Source organism: Lagopus muta, chromosome 20 (genome assembly GCF_023343835.1).
Source record: "Lagopus muta isolate bLagMut1 chromosome 20, bLagMut1 primary, whole genome shotgun sequence".
NCBI lineage: Eukaryota > Metazoa > Chordata > Aves > Galliformes > Phasianidae > Lagopus > Lagopus muta.
Genome location: NC_064452.1, coordinates 4,326,264 through 4,353,320, shown reverse-complemented (window position 1 = coordinate 4,353,320; position 27,057 = coordinate 4,326,264). Strand labels below are relative to the sequence as shown.

The 27,057-nt window shown below is 54.4% G+C and overlaps 1 protein-coding gene across 6 annotated transcripts in view; it reads right to left on the bottom strand.

Moving 5' to 3' along the window:
- Positions 1–27,057, bottom strand: part of SMG6 (SMG6 nonsense mediated mRNA decay factor) — a 90,636-nt gene that overhangs the window by 42,577 nt on the left and 21,002 nt on the right. For all 6 annotated transcript variants that reach the window (XR_007380778.1, XM_048967185.1, XM_048967186.1 and 3 more), the window contains exons 9-12: positions 24,561–24,622; positions 21,451–21,596; positions 2,786–2,902; positions 2,145–2,313 (exon numbers count right to left, since the gene is read on the bottom strand). Coding sequence is in view for 5 of the 6 variants with exons in the window: in XM_048967185.1 (XP_048823142.1) it covers positions 2,145–2,313; positions 2,786–2,902; positions 21,451–21,596; positions 24,561–24,622 (494 nt within the window). In the remaining variant the exon portion in view is untranslated. The remainder of the gene's footprint in view (positions 1–2,144; positions 2,314–2,785; positions 2,903–21,450; positions 21,597–24,560; positions 24,623–27,057) is intronic.

Genomic DNA, 27,057 nt, shown 5'->3' with positions numbered 1-27,057 from the left:
GGCCTTTTGCTCCTGGTGGGCTGCCAGGTGGGTATGGGGCCTGTTTTTTTCCAGAAACGTTTGCACATTCGTGGCATCCTTGCAGGGTGCTGCTGTGCTTTAGGGGGTTTTTTGTTGTCCCCTTCCTGAGTCATAGCATCAGGGTGCTGGGAGGCGGTCTCAGTACGTCCCCAAAGCTTCTCCATTGGCACTGCTGAAGGACAGAGCCTGCTAAGGGGACCTGGTGGCACGTCCCTCTGCCGGAAGGCACAGAGCACACATGCAACAGCCCAGCAGGCCCCTGTTCAGAGTTCTGCAACTTGGCATCTGTGCGTGCTCCTTTCATGCTCTCCCTGCTTCTGAGCTCACCCTGCCCACAAACCTTGGCTTCCTCCAGCGCGCCTGCTGCTCTGACCCATGTTTTACTTCTGAGCTCCTTTGAAGCTGTTCCTATCCAAACCCCCAGACTTGGTGACTCTACCTGGTTACTGAGCAGCCCCAGGCGAGGCAGCATGCTTCTGTCAATAGAGAGCTGAAACTCTAAACGAGTGCTTCCCTCTTCCTTTCCTACCTCTGGGGAAAACGTTGCAAGTCCCAGGTCATGCCCAAGAGCAGAGCTGGTTCCCTGCAGCTCCGGGGGTGCTCAGCTTCTCCCGGACCACCAACACTTGGGTACGCAAAGCTCTGGGCTGAGAAAGCAGCTAATCCCCTTGCCACGGGCAGGGCTGGGGGACCAAAGAGGAGGAGGGAGCCCTCAGGAAGGCTGCCCATACCCTAATGGAGACTCAGAGACGGGACGAGGAGGGTAGCTCAGCCACCTCCATGCCAGATGGGCAAGCAGCACGACAAAGACCCCCTCTCCGTTGGGCAACCCAAGACCTGACAGAGCAGAGCCCATCGCCTTGCTGGGCAACCGGGAGCCTGCACCTGCTCCAGTACCCCAGGGGGACGCAGCAGACCTGCGCCCACACCACAGCCCTCACCCACAGCAGGGGAGGCAGCTCATCCCTGGAAGGCGCCAAGCGCCGGCTGCGCGAGCCCGATCAGAAATTCCATCTCGAGGCTGCCCGTCGCCAAGGGCTCGGCGGCTCTCTGCGCAGTGGAAGGGGGGATTGGTGCAAACAGGCGCACGTGACAGATCCCAGTTTGAGTTCCTGCCCAAAGATGGGCAGCGGTTCACATGAGCAGGCAACGGTCCCACACCGAGCAGCCGACAAACAGAAAACAGACTCCATCTCCACAAAATGAGGCCCAGAACTTCCTGTGTGAGATTTCCATTTCCTCAGCCAAATGAAAAAGAACTGGAGTAGAGGCAATAAACTAGGAGAGCAGGACTGGACCTGACGCACGGAGCGGGGACCCATTAATGGTTAAGCCACTTTGCTGGATTACTCTTAATGCGCCTTCCCATCACCCTGGGTTCTGGCTCCTTTGGATTAACAATAAGACGTGATTTCAGGCTCTGGATCCGGAGTACCGGAGGCAGATGGAAAATCCTGCGGGAAAGCAGCTACGGAGCATGCTCAGACACTGCTTCGCATACTCCATACTTGGCCCTTTTACTTGATTTTCTGTCCAAAAATATGCAAATTGCCTAGTCCGCATTATGGACTAATGGGCTGGAATCGGCCAGTTTAGAAAATTAACCCTTTTTTGTGATGCGGGGGTAGAGGCAAGCTGTGTTTGAAGCTGAAGGGAGGCGACTTCTGGAGCTCCGGGAACAGGCAAGCGGCTCCAGGCCAGCCCAGCCTGACCAAGGTTTGCCTGTTTCAGATAAAAACAGGCAGCAAAATGCTCATGCTGCAAATGGACTTACCTCCTTCCAGAGAAGAAGGCTCTGTCTTTGAGCTGGTTGGGCTTGAAGGAGATGTATCCCAATAAAGCAGACACAAACCCTAAGCACAAGGTAAAAATCCAGCTCACGGCTCATCTCCTAACAGCCAGAAGCAAAGAGGCACATGCCAGAACCTTCAGAGCCCCTTCACACCCCCAGTGTCCAAAGCTGGACACCTGTCACTGTGACACTGAAGGTGATGAGTCCCCACCGAGTGTCCCCTGCATGCAGAGTGCCACATCCAGGAACAAGTGTGAGTGAGGGGGAAAGGTGGCACGAGGAGCCCGAGTAGGGAGGAGGAACTACAAGACAGAGCAGAGGATGCACGTACTGTTTGGGGAGCTCGAGAGAAGTTGGTGGCGGATTCCAGGTGTCTGGGTGGCCAAGCATCCAGTCTGACCAGACCTTCACACTGGGGAGCAGCTCCTTCAGGTCCTGGGGCAAGGCAGAGACCTTGATGTCATCCTCCTCATCCTCCTGCTCCTCCTCTTGTGGCTGAACTACAAAGACAAGAGGAGCTCATTGATCCAGGCTCATGCAGCCCCTCCGTCTCAGGCAGGGACAAGGAATGCACAACATAGACCCCAACATCCCAGCTTTGAAGGTGCAAGAGCAAAGGCAGAGCTCTTTTTCCTACATGGAGTGGCTCACGGAGTAAGCCAGGATGGGTCCGATCCATCTATGAGGACAGCAACTGCCAGCATCACAGAGGCAGGGTCCTGAGGTCCCTGGGATTTGGGATTTCCCAATATCTGGCAGAAATCATGCTCTGCATCCATTTCTTCCAAATATTTTTAGCAGTTTTATAGTACACCTCATGCCAAGTGATGCAGAGCCTGGGATGCTGGAGAAGAAACCCAGGACCCCAGCAGAGAGGAAGGGGTGCACAAAAAAGCAAAGAATGAGGTCTCAGCCTCCCCCTCCATGCTGCCCCAGGGGTGGGAGCACGGAGTCCTGCTGGTGAGCCCTTACCTTGCATGCATTCTCTCAGCAGATTGGTGCATCTCCTCACCAGGAGTGCAAACATGGACAGCCCCAGGGCCGTGGCCTGTTCCTGGATGACAGAGCGGCAGTCCTCAGAGATGCACTCTGTGAGAAAGAAAGAGATTTTAGTGGGGAGCAGCCAGATGATCCCTCTTTACTTCACCTACACAGCCTCCTTCTGTGCATCCCACGTAGCAGGGAATGGGCGATTCCTCACACCTGCCTTGTGTCCACTTGCTGCACATATGGGGAGAAGCAGGTGGCTATGGGAGCAGGGTGAGGCTGCAGCCATGCTGTCCTCATCACACCCAAAAATACCCCTCGTGCTGAGCCAGTGCTCAGGGCTTTCAGCACGGAAGCTGCTGCTTGGAGCTGATGCCTTCCCCTGAAGGAGGAGGGCATGTTTAAGTGCTAAAAGGGTAATTAGCTGCATGTTTGATCTCTGTCCCTGCTGGAGTTTTAACCTCAGCAGCTGAGGAGGGGGCTCCTCCCATTTAGTTCAGCCGTCACACAACAGCTTGTCAAGAGAGCTTAATTGAAGCTGTTACTCAAGTAGATGCCACACGACCACAGCTCTTCCAAACAGAGCCGGCTCCGAGTGACAGCAAATCCCCTCGGCACATCTACACCCAGCCAGAAACCACTTCTGAGGCTGCAGTGAGCAGCGGGACGCTGGCTGCAGGGAGCTGCCTGGAGCCGGGCGTGGGTTGCATTTAGCACAGCCTGCGGCACCGTGGGCATGGCACCACGGGCATGGCGGGCTGCCCATGCTGGGGCAAAAGAAGATGCTGAGCCTCACAGGCAGCCCCTGGCCCCAAATCCCCTCTGCCCCTGTTCCCCTCCATTGGCCTCCGGTTGCCCAACGAGGGTGCTCTGCTCCTCGTGCTGGTGCCGCCGAGCGATGGTAGGAAGCGCCTGCCTGCAGGGTTGTCAGCTTTGGGAGGAAACATAAAACTAAAGATGTGACCACTCCGGGACAGTAAATCTCTTTCATGAAGCCTTTCCCACAATTAAGAGTGTTAGTCCCAGAGCTCTGGCCACAGTCCAGTTCAAGAAATTACAGTCGTCTTCACCACGCTCCCTCCTCCCGTCACTCTGTTTCAATGCTGGACTCCTTGCTTCCCATCCTACACAGGCACAGACTGAGGCCACCCCACTGCCACCTGAGCGTTGCTGTGTCCCCAGGGCACAGTATGCTGACTGGTAGCACCCCAGGACTGTGCAGGCACCCCAAACTGCTTTCCCTATGGCTCCAGCTCATCCCATTATCAAATAAAACAAAACCCTGCAGCCCATACTGACCAGTGCCAAAGTGCCTTCAGGTGCTGCTGATGACACCTGATCAGCTGCAGGTGTCACCCCGCATCCTCCCCTAAAGCTGCTAGCCTCACCACTGCACTGTGGGCACCAGCAGCCCTCAGACCCCATTTTCCACTTGACTTGAACCACTGGATCTGCAGTTTCCATACCTCTCTCAGCCCAAATTCTTCTGGAATATTTTAGCCAAAACTGCTGGGCTACTTGTGAGAATGAGGCTAGGAAATAAGGCAGTGGCTTACCCTTTTTAGAAAAAAAAAAAACCCTTACAACCTTTTCCTAGAGCTAATCTAGCAACTGCAAATCCTGGAAAGGGGATCTGAGGTTTTGCTGCAGAATAACCTTTTTAGCAGAGAGTTTTCCTGACCTACTAGAAATCTGTCCATGCGTGGCCAAGCTATAAACATCTCAAATACAGCAGTTTTTCCATATTCAATAGGAATTCATTTCAGCAGCTAAAACCTTCTAAGATTTCAGCTCCCTGAGCATGCTCCATCTTCCACCCTGACACCTAACCTGCATTATGCTCAGCAGACCAAACTGTTTCGATCCAATGCATGGGGACCTCCAAAGCCACGTCCTTGTCCTGCCCACTGCTGCTGGTTGTGAGGGCGGACCCTGCTGAGAGCCCGAGAGCACAAGGAGGGAGATGGGATGGGGTAGGATGGGATGGGAAGAAATAGGAGCTGATGAGCATCAGACTGCAAACACAGACTGCAACAAGGAACCACAGCCGGGCTGGTGGTTCTGAAGATCACAAAAGCGCTCTGAGCCGCAGAGCTGCAGAAGAGCCCTCCTGTTCCTCCGCATGTAGGACAGAGGTTTCTTTCTCCAGCACGAAGAGCAGGGGCAGTTTCCTTTGCAGCTCCATCTGCAAGCACCTACCTGGCTCCCGGATGCAACCCGTGCATGAGCTGCCAGCTTTGTTCTGACTCAGGATCCGACTCAGGCTTTCTGCAGTCATAAATCTACCTGCTCTGCAGGGGAAGGGTGCGGGGAGAGCAAGGAGAGAGACGGAGAGCGCGGGGACTTTTGTAAAGGGGAGAAATCTGTGTTTCTCTGAGAACATTATATTCATGGAAAACATAAACCAACTGTCGTCAAAGTCGTCTGAGCTCAGGAAATGGAGCGGCCGGGAGAAGGCTGCCATGTGGCCGGATGTTATGTATTTCTAATTAGTGCTATACATCTTTCAGCAGCGAGTGTCCTTTTGCTGGGAAACACAACGCGCTGCCCTTGTTATTGTAACTGTCAGAGAGTGCTTAAACAGATAATCTCCAGGAAAAGTGATAAACACATCCCCTCTCCCACTAGGGTGTGCAAAACAGCAATGCCAAAGCTCTATTAGGGCAACAAGACCAGGCACAGGAAATGGGAATGGGAAAAGAGCGGCCGTGTAGGGGATGGCCGTGGCTGGGGAAGGGGAGCTGCTGGAGGAAGCTGCTCACAGCCGCTCCAGTGCCATGTGCAGGAGGAAATCCTGCAAGAGCCACGTGGCCTCAGCTGCTGGAAGCGAGGGGCAAGGAGCTGCAGCAGCTCCCAGGCAGCACACAGCGTGTCTGTGCTCCTGCCTCCATCCCAGCTAGCACACAGCATGAGGAGTAGTGAACCCTGCATGGCTAAAACACACGCTGCCACCAGGCGTTAGCAGAGGCTCAAAGGAGAGCAGGTCACTTTGATTCAAGGAACTGGACTGCTCCAGCCAAGGGTCAGAAGGGCTCTAGCAAGATGCTTTCCATGTTGGCCTCCCCATCCTTATTACCCTGAGCTTTGCTCTGAGCTGGGAAGCCTGGAGTGGTGCCGGCACAGGGACGGGGCTTTGCTCCGTGGGAGCAATAGCTGAACCCATCTTCCATGGTGATGCTCTAAAGGACCGTAAGCAAAGGCAATTGAGCAAACAGCTCTCCAGGCACAGCCCTGAAGATGATACAGGCTGTGGGTGAGCCCTGCCTAAGGCTCGCTGGTGGATGTGTCAGCAGCTCAGCACAGACAGCTGACTCACCAGCCAGCTGCTGCCCTGCGGGGAAGGAGAGAGCCTGGTGACCACCGTGCTGACACCACCTGAAGGCGATCTGGTTGCTCTCTTATCACTCGGCCCCAGGCCCCACGAGTGTGAGTGTTTTCCCCGTGAGTCACTCTGCCAGACACACTGCTGGCAGCCCACCGGGATGGGGCCGGCTGCAGGAAGTGGGCAAGGACAGCAGCACTGCCGGGAATGGGACACAACGCAGCAGAGCGGGGATGCTCAGGGCTGCGGGGCATTTCCCTGCCACCCCCTCAAAGAGGAGCAGTGAGTCATGGGCACTCCCAGATCTGGCTGGGAACAGCGAGTCACACACGCACTCATCTGCCCTCAAAGGAGCCTGGGAACCCACTCACACACCCATGGCTGATGCCCTGCAAAGAGCACCGGGCAGCTTTCCTGGAAGGATGCTCCCTGACCCCACATTTACAGGCGGCAGTGAGGACACGCAGCCCCGCAGCCAAGCAGACACCACCACCTGCATGCAGAGGGCTGAAGCCCTCCCAGAACCACTTCACATCAGCCCATCTCCCTGCAGCAAGCTGTCCTACGGAGAGGCAAAAAGCCACACAAGGGTCTCAGCCACAGGACCCAGACCTGCTGCACACACTCCCAGAGCTGCCCAGGAGCCCACAGCTCCTTCTGCTCTGCACTGAAACCCCATCTTGTCCGAGGGAGGGAGGTGAGGAATGCTGGGGGCCTGGGGAGGATGGAGCAGCTCTCCCTGTGGAAGCCATTAGATATTCAACACTTCATTTGTTTCCAGCCATTCTGGACTGCAGCGCTGGGCTCGAGGACGGGAGGCTCTTCTCTGACGTAACCAGGAAGCAGCTGCAAAATTAAGGAATCCCTCATGACATCATAAAAAGGGTCGATGGTTTACAGGGGAAGGTATAAAAATTAATGACATATTCCCACCCCAAGCAACAAGCCTGCCCGAGAGCCACAGAGGAAGCCACGCTCTCCCAGCACCCCGGGGCTGCTGCTTGCTGCCAGCCCGCTCCGATCTATAGGGATGGCTGAGGAATGCATTGAGTGTGCCCCCCAGGTCCCCCAGTTCTGCAGCCCTACAAACCGACCTGTCCTGCAAGAGGAGCCCAAGGAGCAGCACATTGTTCCACAGCTGCACGACTCAGGCTAGGGCACAAAGAATGACACTAGCCTCGGGGACAAGCTCAGAGCCATTTCCACTTGAAAAGGGAAAAGGATAGTGGTTTAAAATTAACTGCAGCCTTTTCCAGGAAATATCAGTGGAAAGAAGCAGCCATTTTTAGAAATGTTATTCTCAGAAATTTCCTGAAAAGACCCATCAGTCAAAACACAGATTGAAGCCATTTCCACTTGCACTGAGCAGCACTTCAGAGCTCAATGTGCTTGGGGTGCTGACCCGAGCGGCGGGGCCAGGACCTTGGGTTGCACCCTGCAGCCCGGTGAGGCTGCAGAGTCACTTCTGGATATGCACCATCCTGTGCAGGGTCAGAAACAGCCCAAATGTGCACGGCTCCTAAACAGCTCCCAAGAAAGTGTGTTAATCCAGGTTGGCACGGCAGTACGGCTCCAGACCAGCCTGGCACCAGCCACATATCGTGCTGCAGGATGCATGAGCACAATGGGGCTGAAGTGGTTCGAAGGGCAACAGGGTGCAAGACACGAGCAGGGCTGTGCACAGAGTACATCTGAACGAATGAGGGCACACTATGAGGGTTACACCAAAAGGAGAACAAACATGGACATCAGAAGCATAAAAAGGAACGAGGCGCACTGCAGTGAGGCAGGATACAGACACATACAACAGGACGATGCAGCCTGATAGGCAAAACCCCTTAGTCTGCACAATCTTTCATCCTTCCTGACCAAACACAGATAGAGCCACAGCCTCACCCGCATGGGCAGCAAGGGCAGCGTGCATCTTCGTGCTCAGAGAGCAGGCAGCCAGGCAGCACCACAAAGCACTGCACGCATCCCAGCCCGGCTGTCACTGTGTCAGATGTTATTTACAGTGGGAGGAGGTGTGAACAGGGCTTCCCGAGAGGTTTACTCCAGGCCGGAGTGAAGTTGTAGCAGGACAATCGCTGTGCTGGAGCAGGCAGCCTGCAACGTGCCTCTGCTGGTGCAGCGTTCTGTGCCTGGAGGGAAAGTTAATGAGAGAAAGAGCCTGCAGACAGGAGCACTGGGAGAGAGCTGCCTTTGATGGGGCAGGAACAGCAAAGTGAGGAGCTTCCGTTTCAACACATTCACTCATTTGCTGCTGCTCTTCTTTTTACAGCTTCCTGAGGGACCCAAGCTCCGCTGGGTCAGTTTGCAAAGCAAACGCCAGAACGCAAAGCCAAGTCTGTGGCCCCTGCTTTCCTCTACCAGACAGCAAAGCCCAGACCCAAAATGCCTCCTCGCCCCCTGCAGCATCCCTCTGGGTGGTGCCAGCCCCATGCTGTACCCTCCCAGCACTCAGACACTCCTGTGACAAGGGCACAGCCCAGACACAGTGCCTACACTGAGGCTTACCTAACACTTTCCATTATAAGCCCCTGGTTTTAGTTCCTAACAACTTTGCCAAACTTTAACCATTTAGGCTGCGATCCCTCATGCCAAAAGCTTTCTTCGAGCTAAATTTATTGGGAAAATTTCATCGAAAAAACTTCAGCCATTTGCCAGAATGAGGTTAGGGAAAATATATTGTTCTTCTCAAGTTCAAAATTCTTCGACCATTGCAGTGAAATCCCCAGCACCTTCACACTTTGGAGCAGGACCCACCAGCTTGGCAGGGGCTGGCCGAGGGGTCTGGGAGAGCTTCTGCCACCCCAACCCATCCCTACTAATGTCCAGCGGACACAACGTTGAGCATTCAGAGGTCAGCAATACCAGACTTAGAGCAGACATGCAAGTTCAAGCCAAGCTCATCACACTTGGACACTGCATGGTTGCCCTACTGGCATATCACCTTATCCACCCTCGCGCTGGCTTTTCCAGTCGACACAGAAATGAATGGTTGCCAGAGACCCTCCTGAAGAACCCTTCTCAGGTGCTGAAACATGAACACGGTGAGGCTGAGGACTGCAGAAAAGCACTGTGTTTGGGGGATGGAGATGGCTCAGTGCTATACAGGAGAACACGGTTCTGTCTCTGCCTTGGTCACACACTCCTCAGTGCCCCCAGAAGTCATTGGCCCACACTCCCGTCACATCACATCAGTATTTGCACATCCCTAACAGCTCAGAAGTGACACAGAGGGGATCAGATTTGCAGATGTTGGGCAACTGCAGCTACAACCACGGCTAATGAGAGCCCTGCACTGAAGGCGAATGAAACCTGTGGAAGACAACGCATTCAGGACACCTCCATCTCCTGTATTTCAAGGTGAGCACTCCAAATCTAGAAAACTCATTATTCGTTATCGATATATACATCTCTACACTAGAGATACCATGCAGAAGGCATGAACCAAAACAGAAGCAAGTTTTTGCCATCCCGTTGCTTGGACCTGAGGACGGTGAAAGCAACCAACGAGTTCTCTGCAGAAATGCCACGGGAAGGGAGAGGAGTTTTACACAAGTGATGGCACAACAGCAAAACAGAGCCCAGGGTCTTCTGGCCACGTCATCATCTGCTCTGCCAGAGAGCCCCTGTCTGCATCACAGCACACCTCTGGTGAGTGAGGAGCTGCAGAGCACTCTGAGGTTTGCAGTGCTACGCACACGGACACGGCCAGCTTCACCCATCCAAGCAGCGGCGGTGAATGGGGGCTGTGTGCTCCTCCTGTGGAAATTTGGAACAAGCTCAGTGCCACGCATAGGAAGGTTCTCAGGTGTCGGGTGAGCAATTCCCTGCTGGCAGGGCTGAAACCGCAGGCACAAACCCACAGCACACAGGGAACCGATTCCAGGAAGTCTAACATCCGAGCCCCGATATTAGAAAATATGATCTCAGTGCTCCAACGGCTCACACGGAGCCGGACCTCGGGTCCCAAACACCACAGCCCCCCGAACACCTGGATTAACCACCACCATTAACCTCCTCACCACCAACAAGCACGAGGCACGCACTGCCTCCGGGCCAGAATCCTCTTTTCTCCTGCGATCTGAGCCAGGGTTGGCACGACTCATGGATGCCGTGGTTACACCACTCCCATGTGCAGGGAGAAGAGCCCCGACCCGCCGTGCTCAGCTCACGACAGCCCTTCAGCATCCCAGCTCCAGCACTGCGACGTTCCCTGCACAGATTCAAAAACCTGCTGCAGTTCCAAAGCGGGCTTTGGTTTCACTGTGACCAGCAGCTCAGAGACTCACAGTTACTATACAGTCGAATAAAATATTTTTTCATAAATTTAACGCCAGCATGTCTGTGTTTGGAAACTTTGAAAATCCATGTTGTATGGTTTACTGCACTGGAAAAGGTGCCAACAGAGTTTCAAAGGAAGGGAAGTGTATAACTGTTTCCTTTCAAATGCATTTTCCAATGGGATCCATTGAGGGAAAAGGCTGGAACTAACTAAAACATTATTAAAAACTGTTATGAAAAGAGACAGAGAGATGGAAAAAGATAGACAAAAAGTCCAATACACAGCCGAGAGGGAGGGAAGGAGACAGGCAGCAAGAAAGGGGATACGGGCAGCAAGACACTTTGGGTGGGGAAAAAGGGGCGAGACGGGGAGTTTTATCTGGCAGCCCCGCTCGTGGTTTCATATTGTTGCAGATCGATTGATCGGGATTTCAAGTGCTGCTGGCCCGGTGGCACGAGGAGAACCACAGAGCTGGCTGCGAGCGCGGCGCCTGCGAACTGCTGACCTTCAGTTTTCAAACCAAAAATATTCTTTGGGAAACGGTTCCACCGGGTTCCAGCCCAGGCTGCCAAGCGCAAACAAGCACTACTAACCTGAAGCAACACCCAGGACTAGTAACCTGAAGCAGCTCCCGGGTGTGATTCACACGGCGTTAACCCGGCGTGACAGCCGTGTGTGCAGGGCTCAGCTCAGCCACATGCACTGAGTGGAGAAGGCACCGATCGCTCACATTGCTGCTGCAGTGGACGCACGGGTGCTCCTCTGCTGGCTGCATTCCGACCGCTCTAACAAAGCCTGCAAACAGCGAGATGCTCGGGGCCATGCAGCACAGCCACAGCTCGACTCCTGCTTCTGCTGCCCTGCGAGTGAAGGGGCTGGAAAAGCACTTTTTGTAGCGTTACCTCCGTGCCCCCTGACTTTGGGAAGGGTCCAGGGCCCCGCTGCTCTGCTGGGCTTCAAAGAGCCAGGCCGGGGTGGGCAGCGCCTGCCGAGCCGCGGGGCTGCGGTTCTTCGGGGTGTAGCAACCGTGGGCTGTAGCACACATGTCGAGGGATGAGGGGAAAAAAATAAACAGACAGACAAAAGAATGAGGATGCTCTGCCAATTCCAATTGTGCAGCTTTTATTTTAAATACTTATCAAGCTGAGAAAGAGCAGAGTTCTTGGAAAATAAGGTTTCCTTTCTTCCAATGCCAGTGTCAAACACCCTCCAGGACGGGTACGGCACAGGCGCAGCCGCCATCCGTCCCACCCGCCCTGGCAGGGATCGGGGCTAACAGCCCTGCTGCTTCTGGTAAAGAGATTGCTCCTATTTTTTTATTAATCTCCAATCTGGCTGGGTTCAAATTATGGCCAATTACCCACCAACACTTCTCGCTAATAAAATAAAATTTTACGGGCCCTAATTACTGCTTTCGCTCAACTGCTCGACGGGAAGCGGCGCGCTGCAGACGTGCGGGGCGGTGAGGGAATGCTCAGCCCTGTGTGCCAGCAGATGGCACGAGAGGTTCCCAGTGCCAGGTGTCCCCAGGCTCACTGACACGTATCCCCAAAGCAGGATGCCTGCTGCCTGCAGTGCCGAGCCAACCCTAAGGCCACCACTATCAGAGCGGCGAATACATTCCACTTTAGAAACGATATCTGAAAGCCCCGTGCGGTTGCTTGCCTTCACAGCAGGGTCCTCCCACCCAGGGGACAGAAGGAAGGCAGCCCCCCAAGCCCCGCTCCCACCTCACCTCTCCGTCACCCATACACTTAATTGAAAGAGACGGGTGCACAAGCCAAAATGTATAAATTCCTGCGAAAATATCCCAGCTCCCAGCCCTGAGCGCTTCCATCCTGGTGCTACAGCACAAACAGGAGCCCCACAGGTGCCTGCAGCCCTCGCACATCACGCTGGACCGTCTGCGCAGCGCCGGGCTGATGGAGAGCCTCAAAGCAGCGCTGCCACGCAGGTATCCCGGCTCAGCTGGGGGAACGCGGCTCTGCCGCAGTGATTAATTTCTCTTTCTTAAGCAGGATTACTTTAATTTTCAAGGCCTAATGGAGTCCAGCTGCGACAGGGAGGGAACGCTGCAGCGGTACAAAGACGGACCCTTCCACGCTGGTGCAAACTCAACGCGCACACACACACAAAGACCTATAAAAAGGATGCACTGCGGCGGGATATTTTTAGTCTTGACAATACGGCACTAAAAATACGACTTTGCTAATACATCACTACAGAAATATTCCCAGTGTCCATTCAGGAACGGTTTAAAACATTTATTTTTGTTTCCTTTCGCGATGGTCAGAGAGGAGGGAGAAAATAGAAACTCATTGATAAGAGGAAACGAGAGAGACATGAAAAATTGAAAACTACCTAAAAGCTCATGGAGAGGTTTATTTTATTAGTTCTTAATAAATATCTTGCAGATTTCCTCAGGAAATACACCAGATCACATGTAAAATAGTTTGGTACTGATGTCAACTGTGTCAGCATATGAAATCTATTAGGGTGAAGCCACAGCAGGGTGATCAGCGTGCTGAAAAACTGCACGGCACCGAGGCGGGGGGGCGGGGGGAATCTCACGGCCCTTCCAAATTCTTCGAGAGGTAAAAAAGTCAGCCAAGACGCAGAGAGAGAGAGAGAGAGAGCGAGCAAAAAGAAAGAGAAAAAAAAAAAAGAAAGAAAAAAAGATCCCACATCCTGCTTCGCTCTGCCAGCAATGTGAAGTGCCCAGAGATTAATTCTATGTCTGGCCTGGAAATGTGACTTTAAAGCATGGAGGGAGGAGGAGGAGGAGGAGGAGAGAAGGCCAAGCAACGGGGCCTGGCACTGTGCCACCGACCCCCCTCCCCAACGCCGCGTTTCAACGTAGACAGCAGCAAACCCCAGCAGACGGCAGCTCCAAGCGCTGCCAGGGCCTCGCACCAGCTGCAGCGCGTCTCAGCCCCGCGCAGATGGGCCTGAGAGCATCACTTCCTCCTCTTCTGCCTGCCTGCCTGCCTGCTGGCCTCGCGAGGCACAGCACATGTGGCCGAGCCGCTCCCCAAGGCGGGCTGGGGGCCCCGCTGGCTGTACTGTGCAGGGCCGGGTCAGAGCTTGGCTCCCCGGGCTCTGTCAGGATGGGTTTGTGCTGTTCCCAAAGTGAGCTTGGCAGCTGGAGCCTCTCCTCTCTGGGATGCTATCTGGAGAGCAGGCGATGCTTGCGCAAGCTGCCCTTCTCTGAGCATCGGGAGCTCAGGGGTTGGAGATGCGGAGGGGAATGGGAGAAGGGAACCCGCGGGCAGGGCTGCCCCTTCAGGTACCTGGTATGGTAGGGGATAATGGCGTTGCCAAATGGGTCTATGGGGCACGTGGGCTGGCTTGTGACTGCTGCCCACGTGGGATGCAATGATGCGTGTCAAATCTGTTCCATCTGTGGGATGGTCACTGTGCCCCCTGCATGCTGCCCATGATCACGCTGAGCACAGCCACTGCAAGGCACAGCAACCAGTGCCTTCAGCTCACTGGAACGCAAATCTTCCATGCTGGGGTTCAACGGCCCTACTGTGTCCTGGCTGCAATACCAGGCACTTCCACAGAAAGGTGAGTGCTGAAAGTCAAATGGAACCAGGTCTCATTTTTCCACTGCAAAGCCCATCGGATAACAGGGGCAGAGCCTAATGTGCGGGTCCATACAGCCAAGGGCACACACTAACCATGGAAAACCAAAGGTCTCCATAGATAAACCTGCACGGGGGACACCTCCTACCCTCAGACACACATATAAGTAAAAACACACCCCCAGTCATGCTGCTGTTATTGATTGAGCATTGGGAAAGGACGAGTTCCCTCACGCCCCCAAGGGCTGCTCACTCCCTGCAGAAGCTTGTCCAGTGCTGGACACTTGCATTGTGCCACGAGCAGAGGGAAGCAGGGCCAGCCCTGGCCCTGAAAGAAGGGAGCTCAGCAGTGGGCAGCCCTGGGGCAGGAGCCAAAGCTCAGCAGGTTGGCACAGTGCAGCTGAGCCCACACGGGGAGCGGGCACGGGGCGGGCAGCCCGCCTTGCTGCACCTGGCACGCTTTAAAACAACCCCGCAAGCTCAATCAAGAGTTTTACAACTTCACAAAGCACCATAATTAGCCTAATTATACAATGTTCTCTCGGAGAATTAAATAGAAAGGCAGTAATTGACTCGGTGTTGCTTAGAAGCGCGAGGAAATCAAAGGCGCAACTCACATTAAAGAGTCAGAAACATCTCTTTAAAAGTGAGAGGATTTCCTGTCACAGTACAAACATCTGAAGCCTCACCCAACCGCTGCACCTGGCAAGACCCCACTCCCCAGCACCCCTCTGTGCCGAGGCACGGCCGCAGCGGGCACCTCCTTCCTCACCACGCAGCAGGAGAGCTGGGGACACCATGTGCCAACGCTCTGCTTCCTGCCCTCCCTTTGCACTCAGCAGAGCTGCTCGTCGCAGTGAGCAGCAGCACATGTGTTCCAGCCCATGGCCTGGTGGCACAGCCACGTGCACACAGCTTGGCGCGTCCCCGGCCCTGCTCCGACTTGCTGCTCGGGCGGCAGAAGCTTGGCTGCAAAGCAGACTCGAGCTTGGGGATTACAAATCATTTCCCTCTCGTTGTTACCCTGAAATGAGATCTCGGTATCGTTTGGTGGAACGGCTTCAAGGGCAGCAGTAAGGATGTGCTCATGTGACAGGCAGAGCGGGCAGGAGCCCCGCTGAGCTCATCCAGCACTGCTCAACAGGGACTTTTGCTGCACTCGGGCTGGAGAGTTTGACACACACACACACACACACACACACACACACACAGAGCAGTGAGTGCTCTGTCTCACTGAAAACCTTCCCCTTCCCTGCCACAAAGCCCTGCTCCATCTCCTGCCACTGAAGCTGACAGCTACATTTCAGAAACCTGAACTGCAAGTGGAAATTCCCTGCAGCGCGGTGCTTATTGCATCTCCTGCTGGCACATGGGGCAACGGGAAAAAAAAGTCACATGGCTTTCTGGACACAAATCTCACTGAGGAGTCTTGCATCAGAGGGCAGAAGCCAGCAGCCAGGAAAATAACTCCAATTACGGTAAATAAATCCCCAAATATGTGACAATCTGCCTTTTAAACAGGAAACAGAGGGGAATAAGCAAAGGAAGACTTTGGTCTAAACATTGCTGCCACCAGCCTCAAGAGCCCAGGAGCGAGGTTCTGAGACACGTCTGAGCCAAATGCATGCTACCTGAACTTTGCTGATGCAAAGTCTCAACTCCGAGACAGCTTCCTTCCCCCGAAGGAAAGGCGCCTGCAGTTCCCGTGCCAGCCTCTCCAAGCACTTAGAGAAGCCCAGGAGGGGCAGCTGCCACCTCCGGACACGTGCATGGTCCCCACGGTGCTGTGTGAGCACAGGAAGCAGCAGGCTGACAAGAGCAGTGTAGGTGTCACGCACGCCTGTGCCATGTCAGCCTTGTCCTGCAAACCTGGACGTGGCCACCAGCAGCCGGCGACCTTAATGTACCCAGCAGCTTTGGAGAGCCTCCACAGGAGCACCGCAATGCAGAGGGAGATGGATCGTCTCCTGCTTCAAACTCAAACCTGAAGCAAAGAAGAGCAGCAACGTGAAAGGAGGAGAAGGATGAATTTAAGGATGGCTTCCTTCCATTGAAGTCCTTGGGAAGCATTAAGGCCTGCCAACACCTCGCTAACGCTGCAGCTCTGCAGCAATGGCATGCTGTCACTGCCAGCTGCATGCTGGTGACCCCCAGTGCAGACAGTGCAGTGCACACTTGCTGTGTGACAAGCCAAGTCCCACTGCCACTCAGCTCCATCCTCCCTGCAGAGAGGGTTTGCATTACAAATACAAGGTCCCAGGGGGAAGTGGAGGGACCTCAAGCTCCAGGGCCGCTGCTGCCAATGGGACAAGAGCTCATGCAATGGGAGAAGCCCTAGGAAAGCCTTCATCTCCCATTTGCCACGTCATAAGCTGGCACAGATGGCAGAGCTGCCCAGACACTGGGGAAACACATATTTAACCATGCAAGTAGGGAAACGATGAGAAAATGACTCTGCTCTGCTCCCCAGACAGGGGAAGATCAAGTTGCTGCTTCTGCTATCTACAGCCTGAGGTTTATTAAACTTTGCTTTGTGCCTAATTTTAAAACACCACCAAACCGAAGCAGCCATCCACAGCACTGCTTTATTTTTAAACTTATTCACACGCACTGGACTGCCTTGCAATCAGAACCCAGTCCGCTCCAACACGTGAGAGGTGGTCAGAATCTCAGGAGAAGCCATTGAGATGTGAGTGCAGCAGCACAGTGCTGCATGCTCCCTCCAAGACTTGTTCTGATGCTGCACTCCGCTCTGAGCAAAGCTGGGGTCCAACCATCGGAAACCAAACCAGCGCTGCGGAGATGGTGAGAGACAGAGCCCAGTTCTGCCACCACCACCCTCTGCAGCATCTCCGGGGATATTTTAAGGGTTCATGCTTTAGCTTATAAGGCTGAGCAGCTGCGGTCAGCAAAGCGAAACGCGCTGCAGGCAGAGTAGGGCCGTGCGACGGCAGGACGGCAGCAGAGCAGCTGCTCATGGTCTGAATCCTGGGGGTCCAGTGCCTCTCTGCAGCCAGGCTGGGGCTGAGCATCCACAGCAGGAGGAGGCAGGACAGTTCTGCGCCTGCAAGGAGCTGCAGCTGATCTCCACCAACGCGCGGATCCCCCCTACCAGGGAGATTTGGGCAAGAAGCTGGTGTAGGTCTTCAAGCATCAAGCAGGACCGTGCAACATCTGAAAACCTTTGCAAGAACTATAATTAGTGAGCACTCAGGCGCAGAAGAATAGTTCTGCACGAACCTGAGCGCTTCTGCAGCAATGGGCTGTGCAGCACTGACCGATCTCGCAGCACGGCAGTGCACAGGGACACACGCTGCTCTGACCTCGCAGCAGGAGCAGGTTGTGAATCCTCCTGCCTTGCTTCACCAGCATTCAACTCATTCTCTAGCACCGAAAGCCAGACCTCGCTCTGCTCCCAGAGGGAAGCCTGACCCCAGCTGCTTTCACAAATGCCCCCTGTGACCTGCTGTCCAAGCGACAGGTTTCCCTCCCCGCTCACCAGCACGGCCACCCTGCTCTGCCCAAAGCCCCCTCTGGCAACAGTGCTCAGCCACAGCCTCCCTGCATGCCTCTGCTCCTTCAGCCCCAGGGGATGCAACTTCCCCCCCCAACGGCATGTGCTGAGGATGCACATATGGCAGCCCCCCCTCCTTCCACCTAAGCCCGACCTCCTAACAAACTCCACACAGCACAATGCGACAGGCCTGGGAGTGCCAGAAGGCATCCAGGTGCTGCAGCCTGATGCTTCACACCCACAGCCAGGCAAATTTGCTGGGATTTCCGGGAAGTGTCTCTAGGGTGCCCCGTGCTGCACCCCCACTTTGGTGTGCGCTTGTTTGGAATGCGGGCCTGTCGGGGGGAGAGGGGAAGTTATTCTGGTGGTGGCCTATGAATAACATCCAGTGATTTATAGGAAGTATAATCCAATAATACAGTAAAATAAAACAGTGTGTCTGAGATGGGTTTGATTCCAGGAATTATAAAACAAATTATTAAAGAGAGAGAGAAAGAAAAAAGCCTCAGAGAGGCCAGATCGGAGTAAATTGGGCACAGATGGGCTGGGAGGGGGTTTCTCTCTCTCCCCTCACCGAGATGCCCCTGCCGCAAGCACGGCTTCAATTAGTCTTTGCAGAAACCAGAGTTTTATTTCCCCAAATTACAGAATTAAAAAAAAATTAAAATGCTTGGAGTGTTTGTGGTTGGGATAAAGGGATCCAAACTTCTCTGTTAGCTGATGGTGCAGATGGCTACCAAACTGTTAAAAGGGCCACCCCGTGAAGAGGCTGGAGCCCAGGAGAGCCCAAACCCTTGGTAACCACCAACACCCTGTGATGCACTGGTGACAGTGTGGGGCTGCTCCAGCAATGGCACATCCCAGCCACACAGAGCACCATCTCTCTGCTTCCGCCCCATGGCTACACAGCATCTCCATCAGGCTACCAGCACCTTCGTTCCACCTTTGCCCTGCCATAAGGCAGCCAGGGGGTCAGAGGACCAGCAGCAGCACATCCCCATCACCAACAGGGAGGTTGGGCTCCCAGGGAGCAGTATGCTGTCTGATGCTGAATAGCAGGGGAATGCTTCATGTGGGAATTCTTTGGCTTCCTCTGGCAGAGAAAACAACAGCCCCAATCCATTTCCTGGGGTCTTCCCAGCGTTGCAAGGGCAGCTGCAACCGGCTCCTGCTCCAGGCATAGGGCTGTACTCAGCTCTACCTCCCCAAAATGGTCAGATGGGCACAGGGCCATCTTTGCAAAGACAGATTTCAGAAAGCAGTATTTGCAGGAGGAAACATTATTGCAAACACTGCAATGCAGGGGCAAAGGAAAATGAGTGGAAAGCAAAGAGCAGCAGATAGAAACCACTCTGCACGAGCCACCAGCCTGCCATGCTGTTGAAGGACTTGGGACAAACTGAGCACAACCCTGCAGTGAAACTGGAGGAAGAAAGAGTAAGGAAATGGCAGGGTGAGTGTCTGGCATCAGTCTGAGGAAGAAAGAGAAGAGGTATTTACTGAAGTGAGGTTGATTAGTAATACTTCCGTATTTTCTCAATACCCAAGTCAGAGATTAGAAATTTGTGTTAACTGGCAATGAATTAAAGTATGCAAAATTCTCCACGTCAAGACTGCCTGCAACACCACCCCACAACTGCTAGTAGAACCCCCCCCAATCCTAGCACCAGGGGCAAGCATAGGCAACGGGGGCAAGCAAGTAAGCCCTCAAGTTTCTTAGGAGCAGCTGCGGCCCCACAGAATGGAAATACATGGGAGGGAGGGAGGGAGCACCTGCCCCGAGGGGTATCTGCCCCCGAACAGTGAGGAGAGGAGGCTCTCAGACAGACCTCCCTCACTGCTCCCAGACACACACATCTCCTGCTGACAGTCGGACAGAGCCGTGCCACGGCAAGGACACAGCAGCTCCGATCCCGGATTTGCAGGAGGACTGCAATAGGAGGGGAACTCTAGAGGTCACTCGTCCAACAGCAGGGTTAGGTGCAGCTCCATGCAGCTCACCCTGCCAAGCCCTGCCTCCCGCAAGCGCTGCTCCCAGCAGGGCTTCCTGGCAGTCGGGATGCACGCAAGGCAGAACTGCTCCCTGCATCCCCTCTGCACCCAACTGCTGCCTATGCAGCTGCAGCCCGGCGAGGTGACTCATGTGCTGGGAAATGGAAACCCGCACCTTCCCAACAGCCCTTTGCCACATGCTCCAGTCTGCCCTCTGCCCACAGCATCCCACACAGCGGGGAAGGAGCCAACACCCTCACTGCTCCATGCTGGGCAATTGGTAATAACTCAGCCAGCTTTCTTGCTTGCCTTTTAAGCTCCAGGTTCTTTGCTTGCTTTTTTTTCCCCCCTTCCCCTTCTGCACCCAACTCCCAGCACTTCTCAGTATCACCGCGTCGGCACTGAGCCCAACACGGGCTCTGCCAGCACTCAGCACACGAGCGCTCAGAGACCACCGGAGCATTTGTGCTGACAACAGAATTTGCTTTGCCAACAATATTCTTTGCAAACGTTTTAGGGTCACCAGAGCAAGGAGCCCTCGGGGGCACAAAGCATCAGATGGCAGCCACAGTGCCATTCAACCCACAGCACTTCTCCAACACTGCCACCTGCTCCCTGTACGGTCCACAGGTCCCCAGCAGGAGCAGGTTTGCTTTCTCCAGAGATAAGAGAGCTGGGAGCAGCTGGCAACTACTCGCATGGGAGACAGGAAACTCCAAGAAGACATATTTTGCACAGGAGATAAGAAGTGCTCCCTTTCTGTCACTCACTCACTCACATCCACAGCTCGGCTGCCGATGGAGGAGCACAGTCCAGTGGTCTGAGAGCTGGGATTGCTTCCAGCCTTGCCACGGGGGCTTCTACACAGCCCAGACAAATTTCTTCCTCTTTACCACCCGCTCCTGTCTGAGAGCACAGACACAGCTATTAATATACCTACTGGGGGGCCGCACACAGGCATTGCTCATCATCAGAAAGTACTTTGCAGCTCAGACGTAAACACACTGGTGCTGGTTGGCACCTAGCAGGAAGGAGGGCACGTCCTCGCTAGCAGGGCTGACGGCTCGCAGGGCTTCCCCAAGGGGAGGGATGGTGCCTGTGCAGCACACAGCACGGGGAGCCACGTGGCCCAGCCCACTTGGCCACCAAGCACCGCAACTGACTCACAAGGGAGAAATCACCCAGCAGCAGCACAATGGGCCTTGGCCCTCCTGCTCACATGGTGACTTTGATTGAGGTCCATCTGTTTTTGGAAGCTAAATTTCAAGTCATTGGTGTGCCACGTGCTGCTTCCCCCAAGTAGGGAGTGTGGCCCCTTTCCCGGTCCCAAAAACGTAGCCCAGGCTGACCCAGCTGCTGTGCCCACTGGGGCTCCTTGGAAGCACAATTTCAAACCCAGAGGCAAGGATTTTGCTTTGGTAGCATCCCTGCTAAGTAACCCAACAATGACAGTGCCCTCATCTTGGGCAGATGGAGAAGGATGAGTGACATGAGATCCTCCAGGTCCCTTAGCACAGGGTGTAGCCTCCAGCAGCATCTCCCATAGCAAAGCTCAGCCACCCACACAGACACAGACAACAACGTTCTGCCCTCAGCCAGGCCCTCTCAGATCCTCCCAGCCCTCACAGTGCCAATGTGGGCGCTGAGCAGGACCCGAGTGAAGCGCCGGGAGGGCAGAGCTGTAGAACACAGCCTTCTGTCCGTGCCTGATGACTCAGGCTCCAGGGGGACGTGATGCCTCCTCACTCCACATCATTAAAACACCTTGCTGAGGCCTTCCAGAACAAGCCACGGCACTTCTGCCATCCTTACACACACCGACACCTCCAGGCATCCAACCCCGCTGGACTTCAGCTGGGTACGTGCCCTCCACCCTTCTCCATCCACAGCTCAAAGAAAGACGAGCGATCCCCAGCCCATTTCCCTTAAAGCAGCACATGGTACCTTTGGGCTGGGAGTTGTACACTGCAAACATGTTGATTGCCACGAGCTGGAGCATGCGGGTGCTTCCGATGGGAGGGGGGCTGTGCTGCAGCAGGACCTGGAACTCCCTCAGGACCTCCTCGGCCACCGCAGGGAACGTCTCCATCCTGCAGACAGAGAGAGATGCTGTAGAGCAGAACGCAGACTGTGCCCTGGGAAGGGTGGCACAGCTCCCTCCGTGTCACCTTGCCCAGGGAACAGGGACCCCCCACAAGGTGCTGAGGGGCTGCTGCCCATCCCAGAGCCACAGGGAATCGCTGCCTCTGGAGTGAAGGTGCAGGCGGTGCGAGGGAGACAGCCGAAGCCTTCCTCAGCGAGGGATTGCTCTGTAACCAACAGGCAGCATTCCTTTGGCAGGAAAACACGGCCTTTATGAGTCATTTCTGACCAACCATTTTTTTCTACTGACTTCTACCAAGCTGGGAGGGGTGCCAAGAGGCCAGCAGCTCGCTTGGACCAGGAGCAGCCCATGGGACTCCCAAGAAACACGGGCTGCAGCAAACGGCACACACTGGTGCCACATTGCGGATGTGGCAATTCCAAGTGCGTTGAACACTGGCCAAGAACACGCTGCCTCCAGAGAACAGTCTCTGTCCCAAGCTCCTGTGTTGGTGCTGCCCACTCCCAGCACAGTGAGAAAGCTGTCAGCTCTCACTATTTGGAGCCCTGCCTCGCCCAGGGGACAGGAACCTGCAGTCCTCTGGTCCCGCTAGCTGCTATTGCTCATCAGACACAGCTGCAGTGCCACGCTGGGGACGAGGTGTGCTTTCAACACCGCTCACAAGCACCCGTGGAAAGCTGACACGTTTATCCTGCTCTTCATCCGGTGTCACTAGGGGAATTAGCCGAGGTTACTTATAGAGCTGATGGATCCTCAGCAATCCCCCAGCTGAAGTATGGTCAGCAATGGAACTGATTGCAAAGAGCGCAGTCAGTTCACAGAAACAGCGGTGACGTGGCTCCCCACAGCAGCCCTCCCAGGAGCCCTCACCTGGTATCCCCTGAAGGCATCTTTATATCAAGACGCTGCCAAAAAATTTGCAAACCGGTGGGGAAAATGAAAAATAGTTCTCCTATCCCACTGCCTCCTCTGCTGAGTTTGCTCTGTTCCCTTCTTGGTCCTGCACTAGAAAAAGTCACAGCCGGACCCAGCAAGAATGAGCCATGATCTGCAGCAAGTGCCAGCTCCGTATCAGTGACAGTGTAACTCTTGTGCCCACAATGGCCAGGAGGGAGCCAGAATGTGCAGTGGGTACAGCGCCGGGAGCCAGGGCAGGCAACCTCAAGGGCCTCCAGAGCAATTTCCTCTATCTTCCCCCTGAGAGATTCAGATCTTGTGATATCAGCATGCTACAGACTGGATTAGCAAGCCGCTTCTGGTAACCCACATGGGCAATTCTGCTGGGCTTCCCCAACAGACTTTCAGGACAGCAGTAGGGTCTATTTTTAAAGACAGAATTGCTTTCTGCCTAACCATATTTCACAGATGCCTTTCAACAACTGGTTCTACCTAGCAGCAGGGCTACCCTCTGCCTTGGCACCGTTTGCTGGAGCGATGCAAAGCCTCCGTTACCTTCCCACAGATGTGGGCTGTAACAAACAAGGCCCCTTGTACTCGGTAGCCCTGCAGAACGGAGCAGCTCCGCAGGCACAAAAGCATTGCTCCCTCTCAAAGAAGCAACTTTCCTGGAGCTGGGGCACAGCCAGGGACTGAGAGCAAAATGATTGCTTCTAAAGACTTCCTAATTTTGAGAAATCTCAGACCACATCCAACATATCCAGCAACATCCTCCTAGGGCAGACGGGCCGCTGGGGATGGAGGAGCCCTTCGTGGGATGGGTCATTAGCGAGGAGATGGGGATTATTGCCATGGAATAACAACAAGGAAGAGTGAGGGCTTCCTCAGCCCCGCCAGCTGTGCCTGGATACCGCAGCACATCTGGAATGGCATGCAGTAACCCCACGGAGTTCAGAACCAGCAAGTCAAGAACTGAGCAGAAATTTTTAACAATATACTTACCTGTGGTTTTAGGAGCAAGATGGCTCAAAATTGGCTTTACACCATCTTTTCCTTACTTTTCACAGATACATTACTATAGATTCTGCCCAGAGAGAACTCAGCCATTCCTCACCTTTTACCTATTTTAAGCACGGAAGCTGTTTAGCAGGGCTGGACGCATTTCTCTTCCTGTGTCATGTTATTACTTTCTAGTTCCCTTCTAAGTACTTCAGGGGATCTTCTGCCATTAAACATACTTGGGTTTTCTAAATGACTGTCCTGGGAAGCAACCGCCTCTAACACTACATCTTAATTTCACAAAAGCGTCGGGAACCAAATGTGCAAGCAATCAGTGCAACATCCCCATTAATCCCCCTGCTGGCATGTGCTCAGCCCAGAGCTCCCTGGACATTCTGCCCTGCAGCACAGACACGATGCCATCACCAAACCTCACGTGGGGACTCTGCTTCTGCTTCCCACTGCTTTATGAATGGTGCAAGGTCAAGCACGTGCCACCCCAGAGAGCGCACTGCACGGAGCAAGAGCCGTGGCTTCTGGCTGCAGCACGGCATCAGTGCTGCTGTGCTGCATTCGTTTGCTTCCAAGGAAGGGAAGGTGACAGGCTTCCTGACAGCAGCTCCCTGCCACCGTGCTGTGCTGCTCCTGGGCTTTGTGCCCCACTGAGTGCTCCCAGAGCCACCACTGTGTTGGCTGGGAGTTGGGGAGGTGGGAGAGGAGGGGACAACACCAGAAATTGAAGTGGAGGGAGCACGGTTTGAAGGCAAGAAAGGGAGAAAAGAGCCTCTGCTCCCTCCTGGGTGCACATCAGCTGGCTGAGCCCAGCCTGTGCCAGAGGGTCCCGGTGCACGAGGCCTTGAGATGGAGGAAGAAAACCCCAACACTAATCATCATGGACTGCAGGGTGGGTAGGGAGAATAGGAACCAGGAGGCTAGGCCTGCAAGAATTCACACCCTGTGCCCTCAGCTCCAAACACAGCTTAGTTGCTAACAATATTAAATTCCAAAAAGACTTGTAATGTAGGAAAATAAAATAAACATCCTGCACACTTACCCAATCCTGGTAAACAGCTTCCCATGGGCATGGAGAAAACTGAGGATGAACCTTTTGTTCAGCTGCATGGGAAAAAAAAAAAAAAAAAAGAGAGAGAGAGGAGAAAACAATTAAACTCTCCCCGATTTCCTGTGAATTAAGAATGTCCCCAGTGACAGAAGAACCTGGCCTGGATGCTGGGGGTGGCACTGGAGATGGGAACCAAATGGACATGCCCAAACTCTTACAAACATCATGCACACAGACGAGGGCAAGTGCCAAACAGCTGGATGCGAGCGGGGAGAGGGCGGTGGAGGCACAGCACCCTCTGCTGGGGTCGGGCTGATCGCTGCAGCCCCGGGCACCGCTCAGCTCCCCGAGCGGGACCCAGCGGAACGCAGCGCTTCCCACTGATGGGAAAAAGAAAAAGGAAAAACAGAAGCGATTTGGTTCAGCGCTCAGCGGTTGCCGCAGAGGCTGGAAGCAGCCTTCGGTCAAGGCGGGGAGGGAAATCCTCCTTAACGCTTTGCTGCAACGAGCTCAGCTGCAAAGTTTGGAGCTCGCTTGTGCCGTGCTGGTGCCGCTTTCATAAGCATAAGGGTTTTGGGGTGATGAGTTACCCTTTCATTTAAACCCAGCCTTAAGCAACTGCAAAGAGGGTTTCTCAGGAAAGCCCCTGCGAGGCTGCAGCAGAGATGCTAGGCAGGGCTTGGCATTTCTTTGCAGCTCCTAGCACAACATGCAGCAGAGTGGATGCACAGCAAGCTGTCTGTAGCTCTGCATGATGGCAGCTTCCTGCCCCACTGAGGTCCAACAACTCCAAACTCCAACTCCATTCATTCCTTACTGCTGCTCCAGGCCACCTTTGCTAGCTCAGCAGCAAGCTGGGCTTTCCCCATCCTTATCTGAATAGCTCTGAAGAAGGCTGTGGGTGGCAGAGAGTCACTCTGTGTGACCTTGGAGGTGGCTGTGTCACCCAGGAGCAGCCCGGCCTCTCTCATACCTTCTCCCCAACAGGCAGCTTTCATCCCAGCGCCTGCACAGCCTCACCACGATGAGAAAAGCCAGACCCTGAGCACAGCATGGGGAGACGCCGGTCCAGCACCGCCGCTCCGCTCCCATTCACACATCAATTTTACCCCCTGAATCCCTCTGCAAAGCTCAGCAGCATCCTTTCCATTTCCAAGGGGGTCAGAGAGACAGAGAGAGCTGGCAGGCAGGGCAATGCCCAACCAAGTGGCACCGGGTAGAACACAAGGCAGCTGCCTTCTGCCTGCATCTGCTCAACTCCCCAGCTCCCATCGTTCTGTATGCAAGCAGCTCGGCGAGGTGCGACGGCTCGGTGAGGTGTAATTAACCCAGGCTGCACTCCCAGAGGACCCATGCAGGAGAATGATGCCCTGCTGCAGAGTCGCTCCTGGGCCATGTGCAAGTTTCAACATAAAACCTGTCTCATAAAACAAGCCAGACCAATTAAACTGGCCCCTGCAGCAAGGGGTTCTTGCTTACTCACTATTTTACTGCTGCCCTAAAGAGCCCTTTTCCACTGGAACCTGACTTTATTTGCCACCATTTTATTAACTCTGCAGATGAAACCCAAAGAGTGGGGAATACTGGGACAGCTGAGCTAAGCCCTTATTCACTTTGCCAGCAATGTTAGGAGGGCTGTATTTCTACCATCCTCTTTAAGACACCAAGGCAGCTCGGAGCTTCAAAGGCGGTACACGTATGGAAAATAAGAAATAAGGACACCAGTTCTTCCCCTAGGCCCCAATACAGCCCACAGCCTTGGGAACAGTTGCTCTGCAATGTCTGCAGTGCTTTACCATCAGCGGAGGAGAATCCAAACTCCCCACCTTGAATGAGAAGTGCCCTGCACCCAGCACAGAGCGTTCACCCAGGGACAGAGCTGCAGCAGGACCAGAGGACCTGTGCTGAATCCATTGGACGCTTCCAGCTCAGTCTTTTCATCACCAATCCCAAGGACAACGCAGGAATCAGGGGTGGATTGGGACACGCATATGTGCATACATAAATACAAGTTTTTTCTAAAGGAAGTAGGATGCACGCCTCTAGGAAAGAAGCGCATTTTATCCCTCTTGCCAACTTCAGCAAGCAGCAGCAAGCCCAGGCTGAGACCTGTGTGCCCCAGTGCTGTGGCACCTCATGCATGCACCTCTCGTGCTTGTTTCATCACTTTTTCTCTCACAGCCTCAAGGTTTTGATGAGCTCATCACTTAACTTTGGACCTTTCATCTCCGAGTTCACGCCAGGGCCACGGGCTGCTTTGACTGGGCTTTTCTCCGAATGACTCTTTCCCTGGTGACTCACCTGCCCCTCAGTCTGCAGGAGCCCTCTCTGCTCCTCCTGTCAAATGCTGCTTCTCACGGCTGGAGGGAAACAGCAACTTCCACCGAGCAGCCCGCAGCAGGCAGGAGGAGGAGGAAGTCCCATCACCCGCTGTTCTGCATTTGCACGGCGGCGAGGAACACTTCCCCAAAGCCCCACTCGCTGCCCC